Source organism: Melanerpes formicivorus, unplaced genomic scaffold (assembly GCF_026170545.1).
Source record: "Melanerpes formicivorus ecotype bairdi unplaced genomic scaffold, bMelFor1.0.p_v2 SCAF_6, whole genome shotgun sequence".
NCBI classification, from domain to species: Eukaryota; Metazoa; Chordata; class Aves; order Piciformes; family Picidae; genus Melanerpes; species Melanerpes formicivorus.
In genome coordinates this window covers 6,243,041-6,268,757 of record NW_027142358.1, presented here as the reverse complement: position 1 = coordinate 6,268,757, position 25,717 = coordinate 6,243,041, and the positions used below count along the sequence as shown (strand labels likewise).

General features: G+C 41.3%; 1 protein-coding gene across 1 annotated transcript in view; it reads left to right on the top strand.

The window, feature by feature from the left end:
* SORCS3 (sortilin related VPS10 domain containing receptor 3) overlaps window positions 1-25,717 on the top strand; it is a 317,082-nt gene that overhangs the window by 198,065 nt on the left and 93,300 nt on the right. Inside the window, exons 5-6 of the mRNA XM_068139414.1 lie at window positions 2,394-2,467; window positions 23,364-23,428. Of these exons, the coding sequence (XP_067995515.1) occupies window positions 2,394-2,467; window positions 23,364-23,428 (139 nt within the window). The remainder of the gene's footprint in view (window positions 1-2,393; window positions 2,468-23,363; window positions 23,429-25,717) is intronic.

The window sequence follows — 25,717 nt, the reverse complement described above, 5'->3', positions numbered from 1 at the left end:
CTGAGCTGCCTGCTGTTAGGTAGCTGCAAAAGGAAAGAAAATGCTAGGGACAAAAGATAAAAGAGAATCTAAAGAAATGGATGCAGTAAGGTTGTAAACCTACTTGCACACACTTGCTTGTGAACTGGAGTTAGCTGAGGCTAAGCTGCCTGGAACCTGTGATTTGTGCAGCACCATGGCTCAATCTGCAAGTCATATGCACAGTCAGGAAATGGAAAAGAGAGCCAAGTTGTTTGAATCAACTCAGTCTGTGTACAGAGATCCTTATACATGTAAAACCATGTCAAGTGACTCAAGGAATAGTGCTGGCAGGCACTATGCTAAAGTCAGAGCAGCATTGTAGCACTGTAGATTTTTGACTCAGAGTGTGAATTTTCAATTACTGTTTCTAATAATCTGGATGCTCTTTCAGTAGGTAATTATCTTAACACTGATGCTGACTTCATAACCCTGTCTTGATATCTGGAGAAGGAATTTTCTTTTCTTGGCTCTTTTAATTAAAAAACATAGGCTTTATTTTGTACCTACAGAGATTTCCTTTTGGGGCAGAAGATTCTCTACAGTATTTTTCTGAACTATCAGTGTGATTGGTTGACCAGAGAAAGCCCAGATAACGTGGAGTTTTAGCAGAGTGTCTTACCTTGTCAGGTGGCAGTGCCAAAGAAATACAACCAAACTGGATATTCAGATTATATCTGATCTTTTGAAGGAGGCGGGGCAGGATACCTTTGCTAATATTTCCTACCACAAGCCCAGTGGTATTGGCTGGAGTGAAGTTTACATAACTGGAGCCTATTTTGATATGAAAATTGAAAGATGCCTGCTTCCATCTCTTTTCCCCAATGTGATTTGCAGTTTGAGTTGTCATTTTCAGAAACTGGACTTCCGAGTTGCATAAAGGAAAATGACTGATTCTTTTGTCTGTACATATGTTGGTTGCATTAGACAGTTGATGAGGTCTGAATATCAGCTTCTGTTTCCCTTTGCTAGCTATACAGTGGTTTGGTTGTGTAGTTATTGTATGCAGACCTAGAATTAATCATCTGCCTCAGACTTTGGGCACAGCTCAAGCAAGCCTTTCTGATCTTTGCAATCATTCTGTGGTCAAGCTCTGATGGGGCTGCTGGATCTCTGTGGTCAATGGTAGTATCCATTCAAGAAACTTTAACATTCTTTGCAAGCACATGTAATTTATCTTCCCAGTCACACTTTGCCATCCATCATAGCTGTGCCGTAGGACACATCACTAGTTTGTGAACCCTTCTAACCTGAGCATGAATCTGTGTCTCATTTGTAAATCCAGTTATTCAAAATTAAATCAGATTCAGAACCTCTACTCAGATGATATAGTTTTCCCATTATGGACCTAAATTTGGATGTTGCAGACATTGAAAATTTTCAGCTCTGTTATCTACCTCTTTAGTTTGTAATCAGCTCTTACTTTATTAAGCCAGAATTTATTTCCCATGAAATTTGTTTGAAATCCTGTGTGAAACGCTACCTGCTATTTATTTTGTTTTCACATTGCAAAGCAGAGTAGTTATTTCTCAATGTGTTTTGTGGGGTTTTTCTTCTGAAGAACCAAACTTGCTCAAAATTGAAGCAAAGGAGCTTACACATGCTTTTGAGTGAGTAGATTGTGGGTAATAAACTAATTATATGGAGAATGGCTTTTTGTGGTGTTAATCAGAGTATGTATGAAGTGAATCTATGTCTGAGACCTAGTGTGGAGTTGCACAGAAATTTGATTATGACTGTGCCATTTGTTAGCCAGAAAGACTCAAAATGATCATTAGATTGAAAATTTGCTTTCAAGAAGAGCCATTTCCCTATCTTTAACGAGTGGGCGGATTGATTTCTAACTCACCTCAAAATTTAGACCTTCTTCTGAATGTAGTAGTAGTAAATTAAGAGCAATCTCTTTTTCTTTCCCACACAGAAGAGAGGCGTATTCCAGACTACCTACCATGTCACAGCCACGTTAGCTAATCAAGTTTGTCTCTCGTCCTGTTTAATGTTAGGAATTTATATGTTATCAATCACCTACCTCCTGCTGGGCTGAAAAAGCCAGGAGGACTGACAGCTTTGTCATATGGCAGCTGAAGTGAATGTGTTGAAGGCTAAAATCAGAAAGCACAAAATTATTTGAAAAGGTTTTGGAAGAGCCAAGCTGCTTTTGAGTCTCAGGAGCTCAGTCTGGATTAAATGTGACGGGAGGAGATTGCTGTCTTAGCTTACCCTGGCAGTGAGGCCGACGGATAATTGTACAGGACAATCTGTTCCTGGTCCTTGATCTGATTTCAATACTTTTATTTAGCAGCAGTCCTGCCTCTTCTCCACAAAGTTTATATTTCTCTCCTCTCTGTCTCTCTCTCTCTCTCTCTGTCTTTCAGCTATACAGCTCCATGGACTTTGGAAGAAAATGGCAGCTTATGCATGAACGGGTCACTCCAAACAGATTTTACTGGTGAGTTATGCCCTCAGGCTTTGCTTGCTTTGGAGAAGTCATGGAGAGAAGAAAGGCATCTAACTTGAAAGGATTGGTTGCTTTACCTGATCATTAAGTATGCTCTTGGCTTTGGTCATCATCATCAATGTTCTATACTCAGGCCATAGTACGCATCCTGCGGTGATACAATTGCCATGTTTGTACTTCTTTCTTACCTGATAAGAGCAGTGTCTTGCAAGTCTTTTGATAACTGTGAAACTCCTGCTTCCCTGTTATATACCTACTTACAGTAATCCAGAGAAACTGCCCAGTGCTTCAGAGGCAAAGCTGTGATCATTAGACCTCTTAGTTTTCAACCTTTGGAGAGCTACTTTAGTCTACATTGCACTCCTTGCACAGAGCCAGCCATTCTGACCAGTGGCCTTACAGAACTGTTGGGAGAAAGGATGATGCAAACTGTGCTTTGAGTCACTACCTCTTTCTGCTGACTGGTGAGAGGCTAGGATCTGCAAATAGTTTGCTAAAAGTATGCCTTGTGACTGTCTTCCTTTCCATTTCTCATGTGTCAGCCTCCAAAACTGGGCGAGTGTCCCAAAAGCAGATGATTAAAAATATTTAGTTCCTATCTCCAGGCTCCTCTATTTCAAATGCCACTTTTCAAACTTCTGTTCACCATGTGAAGGCTCAAGAAATAACTTTAGCAAGAAAGACAAAACTCAGCAGTGTTCTTCTGTAGTTGAATCTAGGGTTTGAGGCTTGAATCAGATTCTTCATACATGCCAGATGTTGGGGAGGGTGTGAATGTGTAGAAGTGCTGCAAATAGTCAAGAGGTGCCTGTCCTTTAAGGTCAAAAAAGATTGTAATATTAAGGAACCTGAGACTCTTATTTTGAGTGGCTAAAAATAATAAGAAAAGAGCTTAAATGACTTAAGGATTGGCTCACAATTGCAAGGCATGACATATGTGTATTGGAGTGAAATTGTCATAGAAATTCTTGCTTGTCATTAAAAGTAGCTGGAATCCAGGCCCAAAACACCTATAGACTGAATTTGCACTACTTCCACACCTTGCAGCCACATCTCATGGGATTTTCAAATCGTCTGAATCCTTCTGTAAATCTGTCTAAACAGCTTTGGATTTCCAGGTTTAAAACATGGCTTTTGGCATGAAGTGTGGAGATTTCCCCTAGTATGCCTCTGGATTTGGGGCAGTATAAGGAGATTTTTGAACATCTAGAAAAGGAATTTTTAAGCCTCCTTAGCCACATAGACTTGCAAAATGTATCACAGTTCTAGAGCCTTGTCTGACCATACTACTGTTTCACAATCAGCAGTGAAGGAAAAGCAATCATGTTCTGTTTCTGGTGGTAGGTCATTGATTCACCTCATTATCCAAAATCTTTTGATTTCAATATTCATGCTAAGTGAACATGAAAAAGGTGAGTGCAGATCCTCTTCCAGATGTATCCTTCAGTGGAGCAGGGCAGCTGATCCTATGGGATACTTTTACCCTGCCCTTCAAACAGAAGAGTTGAGCTTATCAGAGAGATTTTCTTGGAGGATAAAGGGTACAGGGGCTGAGCTGATAGGGGAACAAAGTACAATCTCTTTTTAAAGGCTGTGTTTTAGTGGATTATTTTCTACTTTCTACTTTTAATATCTTAACATTTAATGGGAATTGTCTGTTTAGCTCTGTTTATTTGACACCCAAACCTGTATATTGTTTTCCACAATCTACCTAATTTTTCATACAGTGTTTTGTCTGCATAGTTTGAATGCTGGTTTTTAACACTTCAATGTATAATGCCTCTGTTTCAAGTGTCTCTTTCTCTTAGACAATGTAGAAGTCTTCTATAGTTAAAACTCATACGGTACAGACTTAGAAATCTTTATTCCATTCAGCAGAATTCCATTGACAATAAACTTTCCAAGACAGTCAATTAGGTTTTCTAGAGTAAGAAAGACTGGAACCAATTCATAGTGGGGGTCAGAGGTGTTGAAGTTTTGGAACATAATAACTTCCCTTAGCTGTCTGATTTCTTTCTTTCTATTTTTTCCCCCTTTCTTTCTTTTTAAAGGTACAAACTGTGATGCCTTAGAAGCTCTGGCCTGTAAGGTGTATACAGAAAAAGAAATGCAAAAAGAACAATTTAGCCTTGACAGCTTCAGATCCTATTAATTTCTGGATAAGGGAGAAAGTGGGTATAGCTGTAAGTTTCAGAGGGACATGAGCCTCTACTTTGTGAAGTTCCTCAGCCTATCAAATACTGTGTTATCAAACCTCTTAATTGAAACTTTCAGGAAAGATGAAGTAAAAATTAAAAGGAGATGCCAAAATCAGAGGGGCTGCTCTGCACTGCTTATTAGTAGGGGCTCAAGTAAGCATCCCTCCCAGATGAGGCAGCCTTCATCTGATTTGAATGCAGCTGGCTTTATCTGGGGCAGCCTTTTGTTGAATGTTTTTGCCTTCAAAACAAGACTTTCATCTCTTGGGCTGCTGTGAATGGGCTTGTGAAGACTATAATCTTCACCTGGGTCAGGGGATCAGTCAGCTTGACAGGGAGAGGTCTTATTTTTCTCTCTGAGACCTTTCCAAATAATTGTATCATCCCCGAGAGCTCAGATATAGAGACTGTAAGGCCAGGAGAAAATTACAATTGCATCAGAACTCATGAGGTTGGAATGTGAATTTTTCAGTCAGCAGAGTAAGTGAGACTTCTCTGTTAGTCATGGACACAAGTCACCCTGTGCATTTTGCTGTAAGTCTGGCAGGCAGCATCTGTGATGGCTCCCCACTCATCAAAGCCCTGTCCTGATCTGTGGCTTTGTACCCTAGCTCTTACCTTCAGCTTCATTCCTTGGTCTCATATGTTGGTGCTAATCACTGAGCTGCTTTGTGTTCTCATCTTACATGGATGTCACATGTCCCACAGTTTATGGGACATCTCCAATCATTCCTTCAGCGGGCTCAAAATTTTTGCATGAGCTGAGGTTCACCTCTGGGCAACTCAACAGAAACTAGGATTTGAGATCGCTACTTCTGTAGTAGTGATTCATTTGTTAACTACACCCACTGATGGCAGTGGCAGAGATTGAACAGAATGTGTTACTTGATGTGAGTACAGGCATCCAAATTTGGCTCCCACATGCCTTGGTCTCAGAGATTTTAATAACTTAGGATCCTGTAAGGCTGGAAATAGGAGCTTACGCTAATGTGACACCAAAATTCCCAGATCACTCATCACACTGAAATTACTCGAGATAACTGGAACCAGTATGGGTACAAAATATGTTAAAGATGTGCTCAATGTTCCGTTCTTTTAAAACACATTTCTGCAGCTCCCTCTGGCCCCTCTTCATTTTCACTCCCTGTAACTTAGACACCTGTGCTGTCATGTGGAGGGATATGAAAAATACAGTCCGTATTTGTATGCTGTAGAAATGCTGGGGAAGTTTCCTTGTATGTGGAACACATGGTGTGTTCTGTGCTGACTAAATACTGTCCCACTTCAGAAAAGAACTCAAAGGACTTGATTTGTCCTTAAGTTCCTTTACTGCCTCTGCCTTGTGGTGTGACAACATGTCTGAGCAGGTAGGCAGGTCAGTTTGGCTAACAGAGCATTCACCAAACCTTTTTCAGCACTTGGCCAGACCACAGCTCTTCCATGTCTTCTAGGGTGACTCAAACTGACCTTGCCTTGCTAGCCCCTAGGTAAAAACATTTCTCTTTCATGACTGTCGTGGGTGAAGTATCCAACATTGTGCTACCAGTTGCTATAGCAGTGGTATACAGAAGAAGGATGAAGAACACAGAGAGCTGAAAGGTTCTTTAGTGGCTTACAAAGTTCTTTTATAATTTTACAGCTTAATTCTCTAAAATGTGGAGTTCCACAAGGTGACCTGTATTTGTGCCTAATCAGCTAAATAATTGTAACTGTCATCTCCTCTGAATCTGCTTTTGGAGGCCTTTCCTGTGTTTGTTAAACATACACAGGGATCACCATCCTGTGCAGAGGACAGAGTTATGTTCCTTGGGGTACCCAGCCCCTCAGAGTCGCTCCAGGGTGCTCTTTGCTTGAGGACTCATTCACATTTCCTGCCATTCACCACCACTGGGTAATACAATGTCCTTTTAAAAAAACCCAAAAAACTCTTGTTTTGATAACCTTCCAGACTTCTGGTCGGTTTGGTATCCATGACTTTCAGCTACAAATGTTTTGAACTCCAAAATTTAACAAAGGGGAGAAGGGAGCAGCCTGTGATTTCACTAGGAGAAGAGAAGAGGCGGTGCATCCACTTAGGCTGCACTTTGCAGTTACAGGTTTTCTGTCACAGTTCTTTGAGGCATAAGCCAACAAATTGTATCTCAAGGGTAAGGTTTTCAGTCCACTTTGTCATGATTTTGAATAGGAAAAGTGATAAAATTTACTCAAAGTGTTTCTATTTATTTGTGACTTAAATTTCACAAAGACTACAGTGAAGGCTGGTCTGAATGTCTGGGATTACTGTGGCAGAGGATAAGAGATTTACCTCAGCATTGAAAAAGGTTGTGATCTGGGTTTGGATCTGTGGTTGGGCAAAGGTTTGTGTCTGGTTTTATTTCCTCATCTCTCTGACAATACTGATATTTCCTAATCCTGGAGCCAGTCTGCATCCACACAGACTGTTTCAGCAGCAGTTCCAGAAGTGACCTTTAGATACATTTAAGGTTACCTTTACTTTACTAGTTTGTCAGCAATGAAATGGTTAGTCAAATATGTGCCTGTCTCTCCTGTAAATCCCACTAATCATTAACTACCAGATGGTGTCATTGCATAGTGCTGGGGAAACATTGCCTGGTTTTTTTTACAGCCAAGATCAGTGTTAAGAAAACATAGTCTTGTAAATGTCAACTTGACTATTAGGTAATCCTGCATTAGAGCTTTTCAGAATTAAAACCATACTGTACATGGAGCTTTGGATAAAAGGAATAAGTTGTTTGGCAGCCATGGATAACACCAGGTGTAGCATCATGGAGGCATATACCCAGTGGCTATTATGGAATCATGAAATCATAGAATTGTTAGGGTTGGAAGGGACCCCAAGGATCCTCTAGTTCCAACCCCCTGCCATGGGCAGGGACCCCTCATACCCCTCATGTTGCTCAGAGCCACATCCAGCCTGGCCTTAAAAACCTCCAAGGATGAGGCTTGTACCTCCTCCCTGGGCAACCTGTTCCAGTGCCTCACCAAGCCTGCAAATGAAGAACTGAACAGACACCTATTACTGGAGATTTCATGGGCTAATGATTCATTTGCTTGTGTTAAGGGACTTGATTCCTGTGCTGTGTTGAGTGAGAACACCTGGAAAAGGATTTTCTCCCAGAGGGTAGTGCTAAGATAAATCTGAGTTGTTGTCCAAACCACCACCACAATAAACTGTACTAGGCTGAGATAAAATTTTTCAAACTCCAGCCTCAGGCTCTACAATAAGAGTTCAGGAGAGATGAGACCCTCTTAAAAGGTCTTGGCATATACTGAAAGATTTCCTTGCAAGATCACCTTAGTTAATTAAAGATCACAACATCATGGGGATAGCAAGACCAGTTTTCTTTTCCTTTTCACTTAAAAGATGGGCAAGTGGGGGAATTGTGAGGTTAGGGATTTTGTTTTCATTTTGTATGCCTACAGTTAATGTAGTTGGCACTATTGATGTTTGATGTTTCCAAACATTAGGCTACAGCTTGTGATTACACAGTAACTCAGTGACAGAGATGGAAATGGAACCTGAATAAAGAGTTGGATGCTTTTTATCCACTGAAACAGTGTTTATTTCTGTGGAAAAAGTTTCAGGTCAGAAAAAGTTACTTTAGAATTGTCAACATTATCAACATGTTTCTCTCAAAAAAAATAAACAAAGGAAGACCCTGAAATGTTTGATATTCGGGGGAATGTTTTCTAAAGTGATTTTTAAACTTGAATAAAATCTCATTTTGCAGTATATGAGCTTTTAAAATTAATGTAGGGAAAAGGTTCAGTCTTAACCATAAGTGCCTGTATAAAGTCACCAGAGAAAAATCCTGATTCCTATTCCCATCTTGATCTTTTGTGATGCAGAGCAGATATTGGCTGCTAATATCCAAGTCAGACGTTCAATATGTCCTTTAGAGTGGTGAGCAGTAGCTTACAAAAGTGATAAACAAAGTCTGGGAGACCTTTGTAAGTTTTACATTTCACAGTATCACAGTATAACTCAGGTTGGAAAGGACCTCGAGGATCATTGAGTCCAACCCATCAACACAGACCCCATGACTAGACCGTGGCATCAAGTGCCACGTCCAGTCTCCTCTTGAACGCCTCCAGGGATGGTGACTCCACCACCTCCCTGGGCAGCACATTCCAATGATGAATGACTCGGTGAAGAACTTCCTCCTCACCTTGAGTCTAAACCTCACCTGGCACAGCTTGAGACTTTGTCCCCTTGGTTTGCAACTACAGATTGCTAAGTGTTTTTCAAGGGATGTTGTGATATATTTCATGGGTATCTAAGAGTGTAAAATGCTAACTGACCCTAAGAACAGGAGAAAACCTTTCCTTTCTGCCTGTGGGAAACCTTGCAGGACTGTTTTATAGGGGCCACAGAGACCCCACTTGTTTGTGCCTATGGTTAGTGTAATTTTCAGACTACCATTCCCATTTCCGAGTGCAGTCTGTGTTTAGTTTTGTTTGGTTTGTGGGACTTTTGTTGTTATTTTTGTGGTATTAGTATTATTTACTTATTTATTTATTTATTATTATTACCATAGGAGAGATTGGCACAAATATTTAGATCTCAGAAAGCATGTTTGTAGAATGTGGAAGAAGAACCCCTAGTACACTACTGGAGGAGTATTACAGGACATTTTCTAGTTTACCTGGTACTAAAATCAGAGGTGTTGGGGTTTCTGTATACATTTATGCTTTATACTGACTAATGACTTCATCTTAGAAAGGAAATTTGATACAGCTAGTCTCTTGTACTATGAATGCAAGATCTAAGTAGTAACTGGTGCATTGGAAGCATCGAGTCACTGTCCCTGGAGGTGTTCAAGAGGGGATTGGATGTGGCACTTGGTGCTGTGGTCTACTAGTCATGAGGTCTTGGGTGACAGGTTGGACTTGACCTTTGAGGTATTTTCCAACCGTGTTGATTCTATGATTCTATGTTCATTGCCTGACTTTACTGTTGCGTGATGCTTCTTTCCTTACTGTCTTCCTAGGACAGTAAGTGTTTGACTTATTAAAAAAGTGCTGTGGATGTTGTGTTATCCTGGCTATGTCACACATAGGTTTATGTGTGATTGTGGAAGAAAATAATTTGAAGTCCTTCAAATTTTCTTTTAAAACCTGTGAAGTACATAATAGATGAGCCACAAGAAAAGAGCCACATGGTAGGGAACTCACAAGGCCTGTACCACTTCACAATGCTGATATCACAGTCAGAATGAGTTCTTCCAGTAGATTATGTATACCCTCAGGAAGGGCAATCTTGGAATAAGTTGGCTTTGAGGAACGTTTCTTTATGGCTTCCCTTTGCTTGGGAAACACAACATATCTTGCAAAAGAAGGGATTACCCCTTCTCCACTAATGTTAACTGTGGATGTCCTTCCATGAATACTGTCTGGCTTATTTGTGATCTGTTGTGATTTTAATATAATTTGTGATGCTAGCCATATTTATGACTTTAATATACTGTGGTTGACAGTGAGGTTGGTTTTGTCTGTTTGTTTGTTTTATTTTATTTTTTTAAAGAAAGGTAAGGACTGAAATATTTCTGTTCATTGGCTTTAAGTGTAATGCTTACCATGAAATATCACATATTGCACTGCAGTTAGGACTTTCAGCTGTCAAAAAGCCTTTTGCTTTGGTCCCTCATTTATCAGATTTATGTTCTAGGGGCCAGTCTCCTCTCTTATTTCCCTCATGCCTAGTCTTGGATCATTCTAATCCACCCCACTCTTTTGTAACTAGGTGTCTGAGACTGGAGCAGAACAGGCAAAGAAGTAAGAAAGTAAGAAATAGCTGAGGATGAATTTGAATACTTCTCCCAGTTCAGATTGATCCCTGGCCTATATGACCATGCCATGTCTCTCTGGAGAGTGTATGGTAGAAAGATCTGACTCCTTCTCATGCAGCATGACACCAGATAAGATGTCCAGATTTTTTTGCTGTGTTTCACAGGCCTGGAAGTTTGAATGCTGTACTGCAGATTCACACAGCCTGCCTGGTCTGACTTCATTCTGTCTCTCCCTGATGCACATGAAGTCAAACACAAATTAATTTTAGCCTGTCAGTAACAGTCCCAGAGTAATTCTTTGTGCTACTTTGTAGGAGGCAGTGATGAAAGCCAGCCCTCTAATTAATATATTGAATAATGCATCTCTCTGAGGCATGGGGATCTCCCATAGTGTCATAGCTTGGCAAAGCTAATCAAAAGCTAGGCTTGGCTGACAGTAGTATCATAATTTGCACTGTCTGGCTAACAAGCAATATTGTCCCACATTTAATTTTTATTTTTTTTAAGAGGATTTGGCTTAAGTTTTGGCTTTTGTTCTATACCACACTAATATCTCTGTTTCTGGGCAAATGGGTGAATTTTCATTGTGAGATGCAACTCCCCCATTTTTTTTGAGAGATTGGAAGAGAAACATTTGGGAATTGTTTTAAAAGCCAACACTGTTCTGAGAAATTTGGGAATGACCTTTTCACATGCTCTAATTATAGACATAATTTGCCAGCCATTTCATTCAGTGGCAGCTACCTGCTGGCATCAGAGAGTAAACATCTTTCCTGGGCCCAGCTTTCCTTCCGCCTCAGACCTCATTCCAGATGGCCCACTAGGATTTCAAGAGATGCATCTTTGGAGGGGTTCTCAGATCTCTTGTTCCTCTACAACATTTGGGGCTGGAAACATTGGAGAATGTTGTAATCTAATGGAGAATTTATCCTCATTAAGTACATCAATATTACAAGGAACCATATTTTCTTGAAAGTAGATTTTCAGTCACACCTCAAAACTCTTCAGGTAGGTTTTCTCAAGAAGAATCAGGAAGGAAGCTGGTAAATTTCAGTTTGTTTCCCTGAACTGACTTCAGCCTCTGAACCTTTGAAAGTTTGCCTGCCGTTAAGTTGAACAAAAGAAGTTGTTTTATTTAACAGAAGGAGTTGAACCCATGCTGTGCAGAAAGAGCAGTCTTATCATGGCAAAACAGACAAGATGTTTCTGCATTCATTTAAATGTGAGCCATTTGTGTCACTCAATAACATCCATTAAAGATAAGGAGGCCCCTCTTTATGCCTTCTGCCTGTTGGAAATTAACAAACTCTCTTAAAATGACAATTCATCAGCAGTTCTATGAGGCAGAATTCATTCTCAGCAAGAGAAGAAATTGAAACTCCCATCCTTTCGTTCCCTGGCATTCCCCTGAGCCCCCTCTGTAGAATGAGATGAGTTTAATTCTGCTGTAGTTAAGCATAGTGGGCATGAAGCTACATCAGAACATAAGAGTGGGAAGAAGTATCTTATTAGCTACACTACAGCTTCTTTTAAATAATGTTGATTCAGTAACTTGTCTCTTGCTGATCATATACAGAACAAGGATGAGAAGCTAGTGAGTGAGGGTGTTTCACTTGCATATTTATAGTGAGCTAATTGGAATAGGAGATAGCAGTGGTTATCATAGCTTTGTAATTATCTCACAGATAATTGTCCTCCACCGGGCAGAAGGCAATAAAAAATGTGATGTAGACACATTTCCATTTCCAGGGAAATATCAAAAGTTGCCGCTGAGTTTGAGGGATAGAAACATTACTGACCCGTGACTGCCAGTAAGGACTGAGGAAATAATAAATAATACCTGTAGACTTCAGAGCTGATTTCAGTAGATCTGTGCTTTCTCCCATAAGAGAAAAATCCTACTTTTATTGGAAAAAGTAAAGAAAAAACCGCCCAAAATCCCTGTCAGGATTTTGGCCAAAAGGTACAGAGAGAATCTTAGGTTTTGCTCATTATATTGATTTTAGGGGAAATCTGTAGCAGTGACTCACTGAAGCCATTTCTGGATCTACTGTAGTTTCTCTAAACTTTTTTGTTTTTTTTTCTTCCTTACCTTAGATTTGAGCAGGTCCTGTTGCTTCTTGTTTGGCCTTTTCTTTCCTTTTATTGCTCATCTCTAACAGTGGGTTAAGAACTTGAAGAGAAGCTCTTGATTTATCTACAGCTTGACCACACAACTTTACTTCTTGATTTGTAGGTAGCACCAACTCCCTTTGTGCATTCCTGCTTGTAAAGGGTAATTCTTTGGAAATGTGGATGCTTTGGGACTCTGCTCTTATGAAGAGCTAGGAGTGCATCAAGCGTTCAGCCCCCTGGGCAGCCTTGTCTCATTATTTGTGCGTCACAAATCAAAGGCACCCACAAAAGCTTCATGGTTTCTCTGGTGTCTTTTGCTGCAGTGACACTCTTAAACTGACGGGAAGACCTGCAAGTGGCTGTGGCCATTTTATTCATCTCTTCTCCTTTTTGTTTGTGAGGATGCTTCTGTTTTGAATGCAAACCCGTCCAGTGTGAGACGCGTGATGATCTGCAGATCTCCTGTCACTGTGGCTCTTACCTGTCATAGCCACGCAGACTTGCTGTTTCTACAGACAGAGCCCGTCTTTGCATATCTGCAGCCAGAGCCCTTTTTGTTTCCTGCTTCTTTATCTTTTCCTCTTGTGGATGTTGGGACAAATGAGCCTCTCACTCTCAGCAACTAATTGAGTGTGATTTCTTTTTAAAGGAGACACATTGATGCATTTATGATAGCTGGTCCAGAACAACAGAGTAGTTTATTCTCCTCTGTTTTTCCTCCTTCCCCTTCTTCTTTCATTTTTCTCTTTCCCATTTTGCCCAGTGATTAAAAGTCAAAGGAAATAAGCCAGTTGTTCTCTTTAGGCTAGTGTCTGTAGTGCAGAGAAACATGTATCACAAAAGGTTTCTGACAGAAATTTAATTTTTCATGTTGCCTTTCTCCAAAATGCATAAACTGAACCACTAATTTATTTCTGGAATGATAGATATTTCCCAGGGTGATTCTTCACAGTGTCCTGCATCAGGGAATGTGGAGACTCATCCTTCCTTAATTCATACAATGTACAGTGCCCATAGGCATATGGGGCTCATCATCATATCCTATACATTTTGCTTGTGCCAAGTTTCATACAGGCATCCTCTGTTTGGGCAATTTAATTTTTATTTTTATTCCTCTACTGCTGCATTCATTTATTAGACAATGCTCCACTAGAAGCTTTTCAGAGGCACTGTATTCTGCCTGGGACTCTGTTCAAGTAGCTGAATCACTGAGCCTTAGTGTTTCAGGTATGTCATATTTGCAGTCAGAAAGTGTTCATACAAATGAGGGCGTTTAAACACACAGTGAACCGAGAAGCTTTATTTTGGTGTAAAACATTCCTTGAATGAGTGACGTTTAAGCTACATCTGCTAGGAGGTCTTCAAAACATCTGCTTCCAGGAAGGGGAACAGTAGAATTATAGAATCAACAAGGTTGGAAAAGACCTCAAAGATCATCAAGTCCAACCTGTCACCATAGACCTCATGACTAGTAGACCGTGGCACCAAGTGCCACATCCAATCCCCTCTTGAACACCTCCAGGGACAGTGACTCCATCACCTCCCTGGGCAGCACATTCCAATGGCTAACAACTCTCTCTGTGAAGAACTTTCTCCTCACCTCGAGCTAAACTTCCCCTGGCACAGCTTGAGACTGTGTCCTCTTGTTCTGATGCTGGTTGCCTAGGAGAATAGGCCAACACCCTCCTAGCCACAACTTCCCTTCAGATAGTTGTAGACAGCAGTAAGGTCTCCCCTGAGCCTCCTCTTCTCCAAGCTAAACAATCCCAGATCCTTCAGCCTCTCCTCACAGGGCTTGTGCTTGAGGCCCCTCACCAACCTTGTTGCCCGTCTCTGGACATGTTCAAGAATCTCAATATCCTTCTTAAATTGAGGGGCCTGGAACTGGACACAATTCTCAAGCTCCAGTGAAGTCCATGGCTACGTGACTGATGGGCTGAGCTGATGGCTTCTTTGAACATGTACTTTACTTTTCTGAAGTGATCAGAAACAGGGCTGATTCATGCTTCCTGAAAAACCAAAGCAATAATCTATAGCAATTTCCCTTCTATATGACCTTCTAAGGAGAGTACCCAACCACTGGGCAAACATTAATTAACTGGGCTTCATAATATAGTAGGCACTAAACTAATTTTAAACCAAATGTAGGGAAAGAGATGAAAGTCACCCCATATGTCAGTGATCTGTCTTGGAAGAGAAATTTTTGGTGCTTTTGTTTCACAGATCTGCACAAAGCGTAGTTGGGTAGAAAATGTCATGTTCCTCATTTATTTATTTTTATCCAAAAAGCTGAAAAAACCCCACAAGCCACCCCCTCATCCCCTATAAACTGTTCTACTCCCAATTTTTCCATTAGGAAAAAAAGGATATTAAATATAGTCAGCAATTCCTCTGGGCTGGATTTCCATCTCAATAATTTGTCTTAGATTTCGATCAGCAAAATGACTTTTACATGCAATATTTTCTGCATTTCAGGTTTTCAGAGCTGCTGTTTTTCTCTTATTTCCACTCCCATGCTGGGGAGAAAAACAACAACCAAATACCACCACTTATGGTGGGAGAAGAAAAAAGACAGTTTTAAAAAATGTGCCATTTTTTAGTGCTTCCAAAAATATACATTTATTCTTGTTTCCTTAAGGGAAAGGACTTGAAATTTAGAATGTTACAAATAAAAGATTGTCAGGCATACAGTATCCTTTTCTTCAGAAGGTGAAACAGAATCAACCCCTTCTGTTGGATTATGTTGCAAACTTGTCAACCATAAAGTTTGCAGCCCTCTAACCCCAGGTAAATCCCCATTTTCCTTCCTAGAAATGGCTTCCACAAAACATTGTGTATTGTATGCATGTGGGACAGAGAGCTAATGGTGTACTGTGCACTGAAGCCTTGAGACATCTTCAAGACAATGACATCTTATCTTGATCAGGTGATGCATCATTTACTTCCACCACATCCTGATGCTGGTGCTGCTAGGACATGGGGGAAAAGGACCTCTTATCAGTTAGGATAAGCCTCCAGCACTGCTTTTATACAGCCCAAATCAGGAGCAGAGGGCTGCATGAGAGTAGCTGTGTATTTAGTTCTTAAGTAAGCAGAAGGACTGTGACTGCATCTGGGAGCCCACCTGCTACAAGTGCTGGCCTGATACAGCTGCCAGATCTGCTCCCTGCATGAATCTCAGTCTCCATGAGATGCTATTTCAGACACCAATGGGAAATTAATATGCCACCTCCAGCACATGCCCTGCCTTTCAAACCTTGACAGGGCTGTGAGTAAAGGTCTTTATCTGTGCACCCACGCATGTTTTTGAGTTAATTTTACAAAAAAAGGAAAAATTTATGTTTATAGGTTGGGAGTAAATGCCAGAGGACTTTAAAGGACTAAAACCTATTATCTGGATGAGAACTAGACACAGAATTCTTTATACTTAATTTTTGGTATTAGCATACAGGGAAAGGAAAGCACATGAATCAACAGCAGCTTTGTTCTGTTGATAAATATACTTTAAAGGTATTCTCAGGTTCGGTGGCATTTCTTTCCCATTGCTGTGAATTTCAGTGATATGGAGAGTCACCTTTTATGTATGGCAAAGAGCCAAAAAATGTTTCTGTGTGCAGCAAAACCTGCTGTCTTGTGTGGATTGTCTAGTGATTGGTGACATGGTTGAGTCCAAATGTCAGCTTTTCCCTCAAGGAGAGGAATGATTTAGACCACTTCCCTCTTCCTGGCCTGCTGTATCCATGACACACCTGTGTGTTGTAGCAGCATTGTAGTTCTGGGACCTGGAATCCACAGGTAATTTTATGAGCTTAGACATTCAGCTGGTAGTGGGGATGAAATGCAGCTGGCTAAGTACGTGCATACACATATGGAAACACATACAGATGCTGTGAACACTTTGAGTTTTATTTCCTGTGAGATATTAGACAGAACACCTCCTTCAAATGTATTGGGACCTTTTTAAAAAGGATTGGCTTTTCTGAAAAGAAATTAGCTGAGAATAAACACTTGGCATTTTTTTCCCCCCATTATCTTGAAAGCTAAGTCTTACAATTACTTCTGCCAATGTCCAGAATTGTAGCATCACAGAAATTAGCACTGGAAAAGATGTAGAATGCTGCAGGAACCTGGCTAAGACACTATTTTGCAGTACCTTGCTGCCCAGTTTTTGTTCCAAGCTTCATTTGAAATATGCTATGCAAGGAGGTTTTGTCCATAACTCTTCAGAGACTTCATTACATCTTAGCCCATCTAGAAGCATCTTCTGCTCTTCAGCCACAGAGAATGATGCTGTGTTTATGATTGTTTATTCATTCTTCCTCCCCAACAGTTCAACATTTGTATCTCTTCTTAACTAGGGCAGTTTTATGGCATGTTGTCAATGTGGGGCGTATGCAGCTTGTGTGCACATTGGCAAAGTTAATGCCTGATGGAGCTAGTTATAGACTTGACTGCAGTAAATAACAGATGAACACACAGAATCCCCTTGACCATCTGAAGATAACTGCAGTTACTGATACCTAGGCAAATGTGATGCCATAACAAATGGAGGAGGTAGCCTGTTGGCTGTTTGCCCATGTTGGAAAGCTGTGTATAATTTAGCAACGGTGCTGTGTGAAAAGATCCAGATCAGTCAAGCAGGAATTGTATGGATCAGTTTCTACACCCATCTGCCCATGCAGACACGGCCCTTTTGTTGCTTGGATGAGTTATCCCAAGCACTGCTAGCCTGGTACTGCACAGAAGTGTTCACTTCTGGGGCAGGATACAACTACTGTTGCAGCAGACTAATTGGCAACATCCACTAATTTGACTGCAGTGGCCTGTAGAAAGAGGATGTGTTTTTTCCCCTTTATGAATTAATGCACAATAGATGTGCCTTGTCCTTTCCCATTTCTGGTCCTTATCTGTTGTAGAACGTCCTGATAAGTAGTCCTGATCTGTTCTTTCCATTCCTTTACATGAGCAGTCAAAATTGTTTTCAGTCTGACAATCCAACCTGCAAAAGTTGGTTTCCAAGTCAGTGTCTTGGGGAAATCTCAATCTGTTTTAAAAGTTTTGATATAAGTTTCAAAGCCAGAGCTGATCAATGCCATCTTCATGGGTCAGAAAACAGGCATACCCTGGGCAAAAAAAAGCTCAATCCAGGAGCTTCCAGGACGAGGTTGAAAGGTTGATCCCTGTGACGTGAATTTTTACCTTGTTGTAAGTCCTTAACACAAATGTTGCTCATATCCAGAGGTACTCACTTCCACCTCCCATTTGTTCTCTGTTTATGGTTTAGGAAGCAAGAATCAAGAGTAGGCAGTCTAAATTGCTTGGCATTTTTGATCTAAGATGTTAGAGTAGCTAAATCTCAATGCTGTCTTTGATGACTGTAAAATGGCACAAAAATGGCTTATTCCATGGAGAGGTGGTAAAGTTGGTAGAAACTCTGAGCTGAGGTGTGCAGTAGGCAGGTTACCCAGAAAGTCTGTGTATTTATTTTTCCCTTTTTTTTGCATATGCTACCATTTTTAATGTTGGGCTACATACTGTCTCATGGACACACTCCAGGAATGCAGAATACTGTTTTCCTTGCCCTTTTTGCTTGCTCTCTCTCCCAGTCAGACAAGAACTTAACAGAGCGGTCTAGTAATTAATGCATCCATGCACACAGCATTTCCTTTGAGATACAGACAAGGATCATGCCAGGATCCATCCTCAACTTTGAAGAACACACTATCCTCTTCTGAAAAGAAAGGAGGAAGAATCTTGTAAAAAAACCAAGAGCAACCAGAAGAACAAAACCCTAAAACCATCATCAGAAGACAGAGAAGTAACCATCACTTCTTTCCTAACAGGATTCAGAGGTAGTTTGAATTCTTCAGTGGCCAGTGATCCTGTGCCAGCTGCAATACTGGCTGCAGGCTCCACATTTCAAAAACTGCCTTTGCAGCAGTCAAGGAACATGTCAGCAGGAAAAAAAGAATGACCTTTTCTGTCACTTCTGCCTGCATCCTTTCAGCATTTTCCCATCTGAGTGGTGATAAATGAACAGGGATGGTGGAAGATGTTGATTTAGCATGATTTCTCACAGCAAGAGTGCCCTTTCTTCCTCCCCCATGGCTCTCTGGAGTTTGTGCTCATACAAAACACAAGAGCTCAGCTGTGCATGGAGCCTGAGGTGTGACCATGTGGCAAGAGAATTGTTTTCAAACTGATCTTAGGCTTCTGAGTATTTGTAAATATTTTTTTTTCATTGTAAGCCTCTGAAATAAAGCTGTTAGCCAACCAGAGAGCCATGAAACCCCTTCCCAGCCACCCCATTCTCTGGGCTCCACTTGATTGTAGAGGACATGCAGGGGAATGCAAGTGATGCTGACCTCTTCCCTCATCGTTCTTGAATTACCCAAGTAGTTTTGAGCAGTACAGATTCACAGATTGCATTGAGTTGGAAGGGACCCTCAAAGGTCATCTTGTTCAAGCCCCCTGCAGTAAGCACACACCTCCAACTAGATCAGGCTGCCCAGGGCCACATTGAATCTGATCTTGATGGTCTTTAGGGACAGTGTCTCAACCACATCCCTGGGCAGCCTGTTTTGTTCCAGTATTTTACCACTCCTATTGCAAAGAACAACTTCCTTATGTCCACCTTAAATCTACCCTGCCCCAGTTTAAAACCACTGCCTGTCACTCAAAGCCCTTCTGAACCATCCTTCCCCAGTAGATTCCCTACAGATATTGAAATGTAGCTGTAAGGTCTCCACAGAGCCTTTTCTTCTCTAGGTTGAACACCCCAAATCCTTTCAGTCTGCCTTCATAAGGGAGGTCCTCCTTATGTTCCTCGGAGAGGTGATCTATGAGGAAATATGAAGCTGTGAAGATGTTTCTTCGTGTTTTGTTGCTACTGTTGTATTGCAGACCTGAGAAGTTGTAGTGAGTTCTCAGGACCAGAAAAATTACTTGATAGGGTAAAGGAATAGCTTTACAGTCTCTGGTTTTGTATCTTATGCTCCAGGAGCTGGATTCACATCTTGTTCTTTCCACTGCCTGACTTTTTCTGTATTCTTCATGTAAAGCTTTTCCAAACAAATTATGAGAGACCATTACTGAACATACCTGTCTTGAGGAGTCAGGGTGCTGCACAGCAAAGCTGTGTTGTTTGCTAGTGGGAGCAAATGTGAGGCAAGGCATGAAGGAACAGCATTGACTGGGGATTTGTTTTGTGATCAGAGTCTTTGATACAAGACAGTGTCTTGGGTTGGGGGAAGGAAGGATGACCAATGCATTACATTACGGGCTTGTTACCTGCAGGCAGATAACAGGAGCTTGTCTTGCTTTTGGGTTGCAGGAGAGTGCTTTGTAAGCTTTTGTACTTGAATCAAGTACAGCATTCGTTGAGCAGAGGAGTTCTAGGACAGTGCTGTATGCTGGTCCTTTTTTCACTGTCATTGTTCTGAAAAAAAACCCAACCCATCAGCATTGTCAAAAATAATTAGGAAAACAAGTAGGTGGCATTGGGAAGGAATTTCAGGCTAGAATGCCATGTTTCAGGAGACTCCTGTCATCCCCTAGTGCTCACTTAATAGGCACTATGAGGAGATCCATGGAGCTTGTGTATGCGAATGCACAATGGTAATGAGTATTTCAGATTTTGTTTGGCAATACTTAGTTTCTTCTAATTATAGTCCCTTTTGAAATTAATAGTGCTATGGCAGTCTGATCTCTGCCTCATTTCTGCAGGAAGGGGTACAGTGCCACCTCTGTCTGGATGGGAGAGACCCAGGAGGTGTCATGGGGAGCAGATGAGGGAGCCTGGCATTGTGGTGCTGAGACAGAGGGAATTGCTGTGGATAGAAGTCTGATGTCTGCCCTGGAAGAATGCAGACCCCAGAGTGAAGACTGGATTGAAATAGGGAGATTGTTGGGAGGGGCTGTGGGGCAGGTCCCTAATATGATTTCAGTCTGTACCTAAATGTGCTGAAATTACTGCTTCCTTTGACAAAGTTGTGTTGGATAACTAATGTTAGGAAGCATGCATCTTTGTCTCTGTTAGCATGTCATAGGCAAGGGTCAGGATTGCTGAACAGGTGAATTTAGCAGCATTTAGGGCTACTTACAGGAAAAGGCAAAGAAAGCTAGTGGTATCCTGGTGTGTATTAGAAGGACAGTGGTTAGTAGGTTCTCCTACCCCTCCAATGCTTCATCTTGAATATTGTGTCCAGTTCTGGGCCTCTCAGTTCAAGGACAGGGAACTGCTTGAAAGAGTCCAGTGCAGAGCCACAAAGATAATTAAGGGAGTGGAATGTCTGCCTTATGAAGAAAGGCTGAGGAAGCTAAGTCTCTTTAGTTTGGAGAGAAGTAGACTGAGGGGTGACCTCATTAATGTTTGTAAATATGTGAAGAATGAGTGTCAGGAGGATGGAGCCAGGCTCTTCTCAGAGATTCCCAATGACAGAACAAAGAACAATGAGTGCAACGAACATTGAGTGCAAGTTCCATGTCAAAAACTTTTTCACTGTGAGAGTGACAAAACACTGGAACAGGCTGTGCAGAGAGGTTGTAGAGTCTCTTTCTCCGGAGACATTCAAAACCCGCCTGGTTGTGTTCTCATGTGACCTGCGCTAGGTGATCCTGCCCTGGCAGAGGGGTTGACTAGGTGATCATTCAAGATCCCTTCCAACCCCTAAAGTTCTGTGATTCCCTTCACTGCTATAGACTGGAATGATGGGTGCCCTTTCTATATATATACTGGGAAATAATGTTGCTGTAACCCATAATGTTTTTCACTGACAGTTTAAGGAATTTCTATTTGTCCTAGTGTCACTTTTAACTGTGTCCAGAAATTTGGAAGATCTGGCCCTGATAATAACACAGTCACAGCTACTCAGGCCTGTTCTGGCATCCTTACTGATAACAGACAGTGCTTTCTTCCTTGTGGGATCACCCTGAAACTGATGGTAGTGATTAAAGAGCAGACAATTTCTCATTGGGAGTAGAATGATGAAAGCTCTGCCTATATGGCTTTGTTTTCTTGTGTTGAGTTTTTCTGGCCACAATTCACAGTGTGTTGTGAATGGACTTGCTGTTGATGAGGTGCTCTAGTTAACAAGCAGTGCAAGTTTCAGTTACCTACACAGTGGGTCATAATGTAGTTGCTCTGGCATTTTCAGCACTGGCTAATCTTAGCTGAACTCTGGCACATTTGTATCTTTGTCATTGCTTCAATCACTATGGTTTTGTGGTATCCACAAAAATGTATCAGAGCACCAGTATTTTTTTCTCTTTTCTTTTATTTTTTTCCTTCTTTTTAATGTTTTAGCTGTCTATGCTCCAAGGATGAAAGCAGCAGAAGACGGTGATAAAAGTGTTTCAGAACATTAGGGAATTGTGAATGTTGGCTGGCTTGGAGGGAATCTATTATTTACAATCTACTGTATCAAATTCAGCTTTCACCAAATTAGAAACTGATTTTTGTCACTGTCCCTTTTTAATCTAACTCTTTGGTTAACTCAGGAGATGCAGATCCATAAATCACGTGGACATCTATAGATTTAATTTTTTTTCCCTCTGCCAGCCATTGCTAGAACTAAATGTTCATCTCCCAGTGATTCTTATCAGCCAGGACACTAATAATAACATTTCTGTTCTGGGCTTGACTTTCCCTCTGCCAGAAAAAACACTATCTTTGTAGTATGCCTTACATAACATTTTTAGGGAATAAAGTAACAACACACAGGAAGATTAAGGGAAACAAAGCTTGTGAGGGGTTTGAAGCACAAGCCCTGTGAGGAGAGGCTGAGGGAGCTGGGGTTGCTTAGCCTGGAGAAGAGGAGGCTCAGGGAAGATCTTATTGGCATCTAGAACTATCTGAAGGGAGGTTGTAGCCAGATGGGGATCAGTCTCTTCTCCCAGACAACCTGTGAAAGAATGAGAGGACACAGTTTCAAGCTGCACCAGGGGAGGTTTAGGCTGGATGTTAGGAAGAAATTCTTCACAGAAAGAGTGACTGGCCATTGGAATGGGCTGCACAGGGAAGTGGTGGAGTTGCCATCACTGGAAATGCTTAAAAAGAGACTTTGAGTCACTTGGTGCCATGGTTTAGTTGATTAGATGGTGTTGGGTGATCACTTGGACTTGATGATCTTGAAGATCTTTTCCAACCTGGTTAATTCTGTATTCTGTATTTGAACTGAGGTGCTTGGGTTTCCCTAGTGAGGTTAAAGAAACTAATCATGCCTTGTTCTACTAATTTCAAGGACTATGGCATGGGATAATGAGGTGAATAATGAATATTTTCTGTTTTTGTGATTAGAACTTCACCATGCATATGTGCATCTTTGTTTTTTCTTTTGAAGATGGGGAAACGGAGGTAAATAATTTGCCCCAGCAAATCAGGGGCAGATCAGGAAACTCTGATGTCACTATTTAGCCAAGTAAAACTCCTTTCTAATTTGCTGTCTATAACCACAAGGCTGCTATGCTCTCATCTTTCCTTCAGCATTAAAACAGATCTCTGGTTTTATTAGATGCTGGAGCCAGCTTACTTTGCCACCACAAGATGACCGTTTTAGTCATGATCTTGTAGGCAAGGGATAGACAGGTTAGTATATGGCAGCCAAGAGCAGCCTGTGTAGAAACACAAGGGAGACATAGGAGGTAGACACATACATACCATGTGTCACAAGGTAGACTTGAACTGATTTTGATTTCTCTCTGTGTGTCTGATTATAGCCTTTTATCTAACTGGTGTCTTCTGTCTCTCTCACTCTTTCTTCCTAGGTCAGTGACTGGTTTGGATAAAGAACCTGACTTTGTGCACATGGAAGCCCAGACACCTGATGGATGTGAGTGCTGCAGACAATGCTGAAAAAGCTGTCTGACTTGAGAATGGAGTGGGAAGGGAAACTCACTTTACTCATTTGTCTCTCCATTTACATTTTAATTGACAGGAAAGATATCTGTCTTGGGGTTTGATGTTAGGCATACCCTCATCCCTAGTCACTGTGGGGAAATCCTGAGGCCTCAGGGCTTCTTTCTGTGAAAGCTGGGCAGAAGCACAATCTACTGGGCTGAGGAACCTTTCTAGCTGTGTCAATATCATGTATTTCACATGAATCATAAAGATCTGGGCTTACTAGCACTGTACAGTGTACAGTATTCTTGTGCATTTCCAGAGGTGTTCACAACAACTGGATTGTACCTGGGAATTTGAGAAATTATCTGCAGTCAAACTTCTCTGGCCACTATTTCTATGCCCCAGGTACCTTTTGTCTCATGGTGAAAGGATTTTTCAGTTTTGATGTGTGAATAGGTGCTCCATACCAAAATGTTACAGGCCTTTAAAAGGTGCATGGATCTGAAGTAGGAAACAAAACTCTTCACCCCTCACTGAAATTTATCTAGGCACATTTGCAGTAGAAAGGATTTAAACTCCAGGAAAAAGGACAGTAAGTATTAGAAGTAAGTTGAGTTTTCTCATCACTCACTCCAAGGTGTTTTAGGTACAGCATGGTAATGCATCTGCTCCTGGGGAGGAGTCAGCTCAATGCCACAGAGCAATGGGACACATGTCCTTTTTACACTACAAGGGCAGTAGAAAAGCAGCAAAGGGCTGGGGTTGTGAAGGATTTCTGAGAGGAAAGGCCTCATTTTTGTTGGCTGCAAACTTTTCTCTGTTTTAGTCCATCGCTGTGTAGGCCAGATGCTGTGTGAACAAGCTCCTGTCTATCAAGGTGGCTTCTCTGAGGCTGTGGATCTTCTAAAATCACTCATTGGCCTCCCACTGCTATTTAGTGATGGCAGCTGAATGAATAACCAGGCAATAAAAGCTTGAGGGTGACAGCTGTTTGTTGAGTAGGTAGAAAGAGCAAAACTGTCTGACAGGTAGGTGGGCAAAGTAGGCAGGCTTCTTCAGGGCCTTTGCTGCTGTGTGTGCTGTTGCAGAGAAGCTGGGAGAAGTGAAAAAAAGCAAGTGAAAAATAGCAAGCCAGTTAGCAACCAAACTGCTGATGGAGTCCATTTTCAAACAAAGTTTAAGCTTACTCACAGAGCTATTGGAATATTGGATGTGTCAAGGATGTAGATGCTTCATTTAGAAGATTCATCTCCAGTTTGCAGACAGCTCTCATCCTTACAGGTCTTGTTGCTTGAGGGTTTGTTCTTTTTTTTGTTTTGTTTTAATGAACAAATTCAGCATTTTGAAATTGGCAGTTGAGGATTTCAGTGAAACTCAGACATAATCAGTGGTGTCAGCGAAACCAGGGCCATTGCAAGCCATTGTCCCAGCAAGCAGCAGGCAGAAGCAAGAGCTGGTGGGCTCTGCTGGCCCTGCTGACGTGTCCTGCTGGGAGACAGCACCAAAATGACTCCTCTCCCAGCCAAGCAGAGCACAAAAGAACCATGTTTCTCCAATTAGAGTTTTTAATGCTTAAAACAATATTAATTTGTGTTGCAAAACATCGAGTGCCTCAAAGCTATAGCCCTACCTGGTGTGAAATGGTACAGCTCTATGTACATAGGAACGACAGGCTGAACTGTTCTCTTAGTTGACTCTATAACCAAAATGGGCTTCCATGCTCTCAGTGAAATGGCTGAGGCACTTATACCTGCTGGAAAAATGGGTCTCTGGAATTTGTTTCCCCTTCATCAGGAGATTTCCCCTTTTCAGGGGAAGCTTTTTAAATGCCTCTTTGATCAGCCTGCTGGCTCAGAAACTTCTTTTGTGAGCTAACAGACATAGATTTGCGTATTCCCATTGCTTAGTTCATTTCAGGGACAAGAATCCATACCTTCAATGTCCCTAGCCACTTGAAAAGTACATGATGCTTCTAGCAGAGGTATTTTTCCTCTTTTATTTTCCTCTGTGTTTTGTTTTAAGCAAAAATTAAAAAGGTAAGAGAAGGGAAGCAAACTGGTATTTAGGGTTAGACTCTTGAACTTTTCTTTTTCTCTTCTCTTTTCTTTTCTTCTCTTTTTTCTTTTCCTTTTCTCTCTCTTCTCTCTTCTCTTCTCTTCTCTTCTCTTCTCTTCTCTTCTCTTCTCTTCTCTTCTCTTCTCTTCTCTTCTCTTCTCTTCTCTTCTCTTCTCTTCTCTTCTCTTCTCTTCTCTTCTCTTCTCTTCTCTTCTCTTCTCTT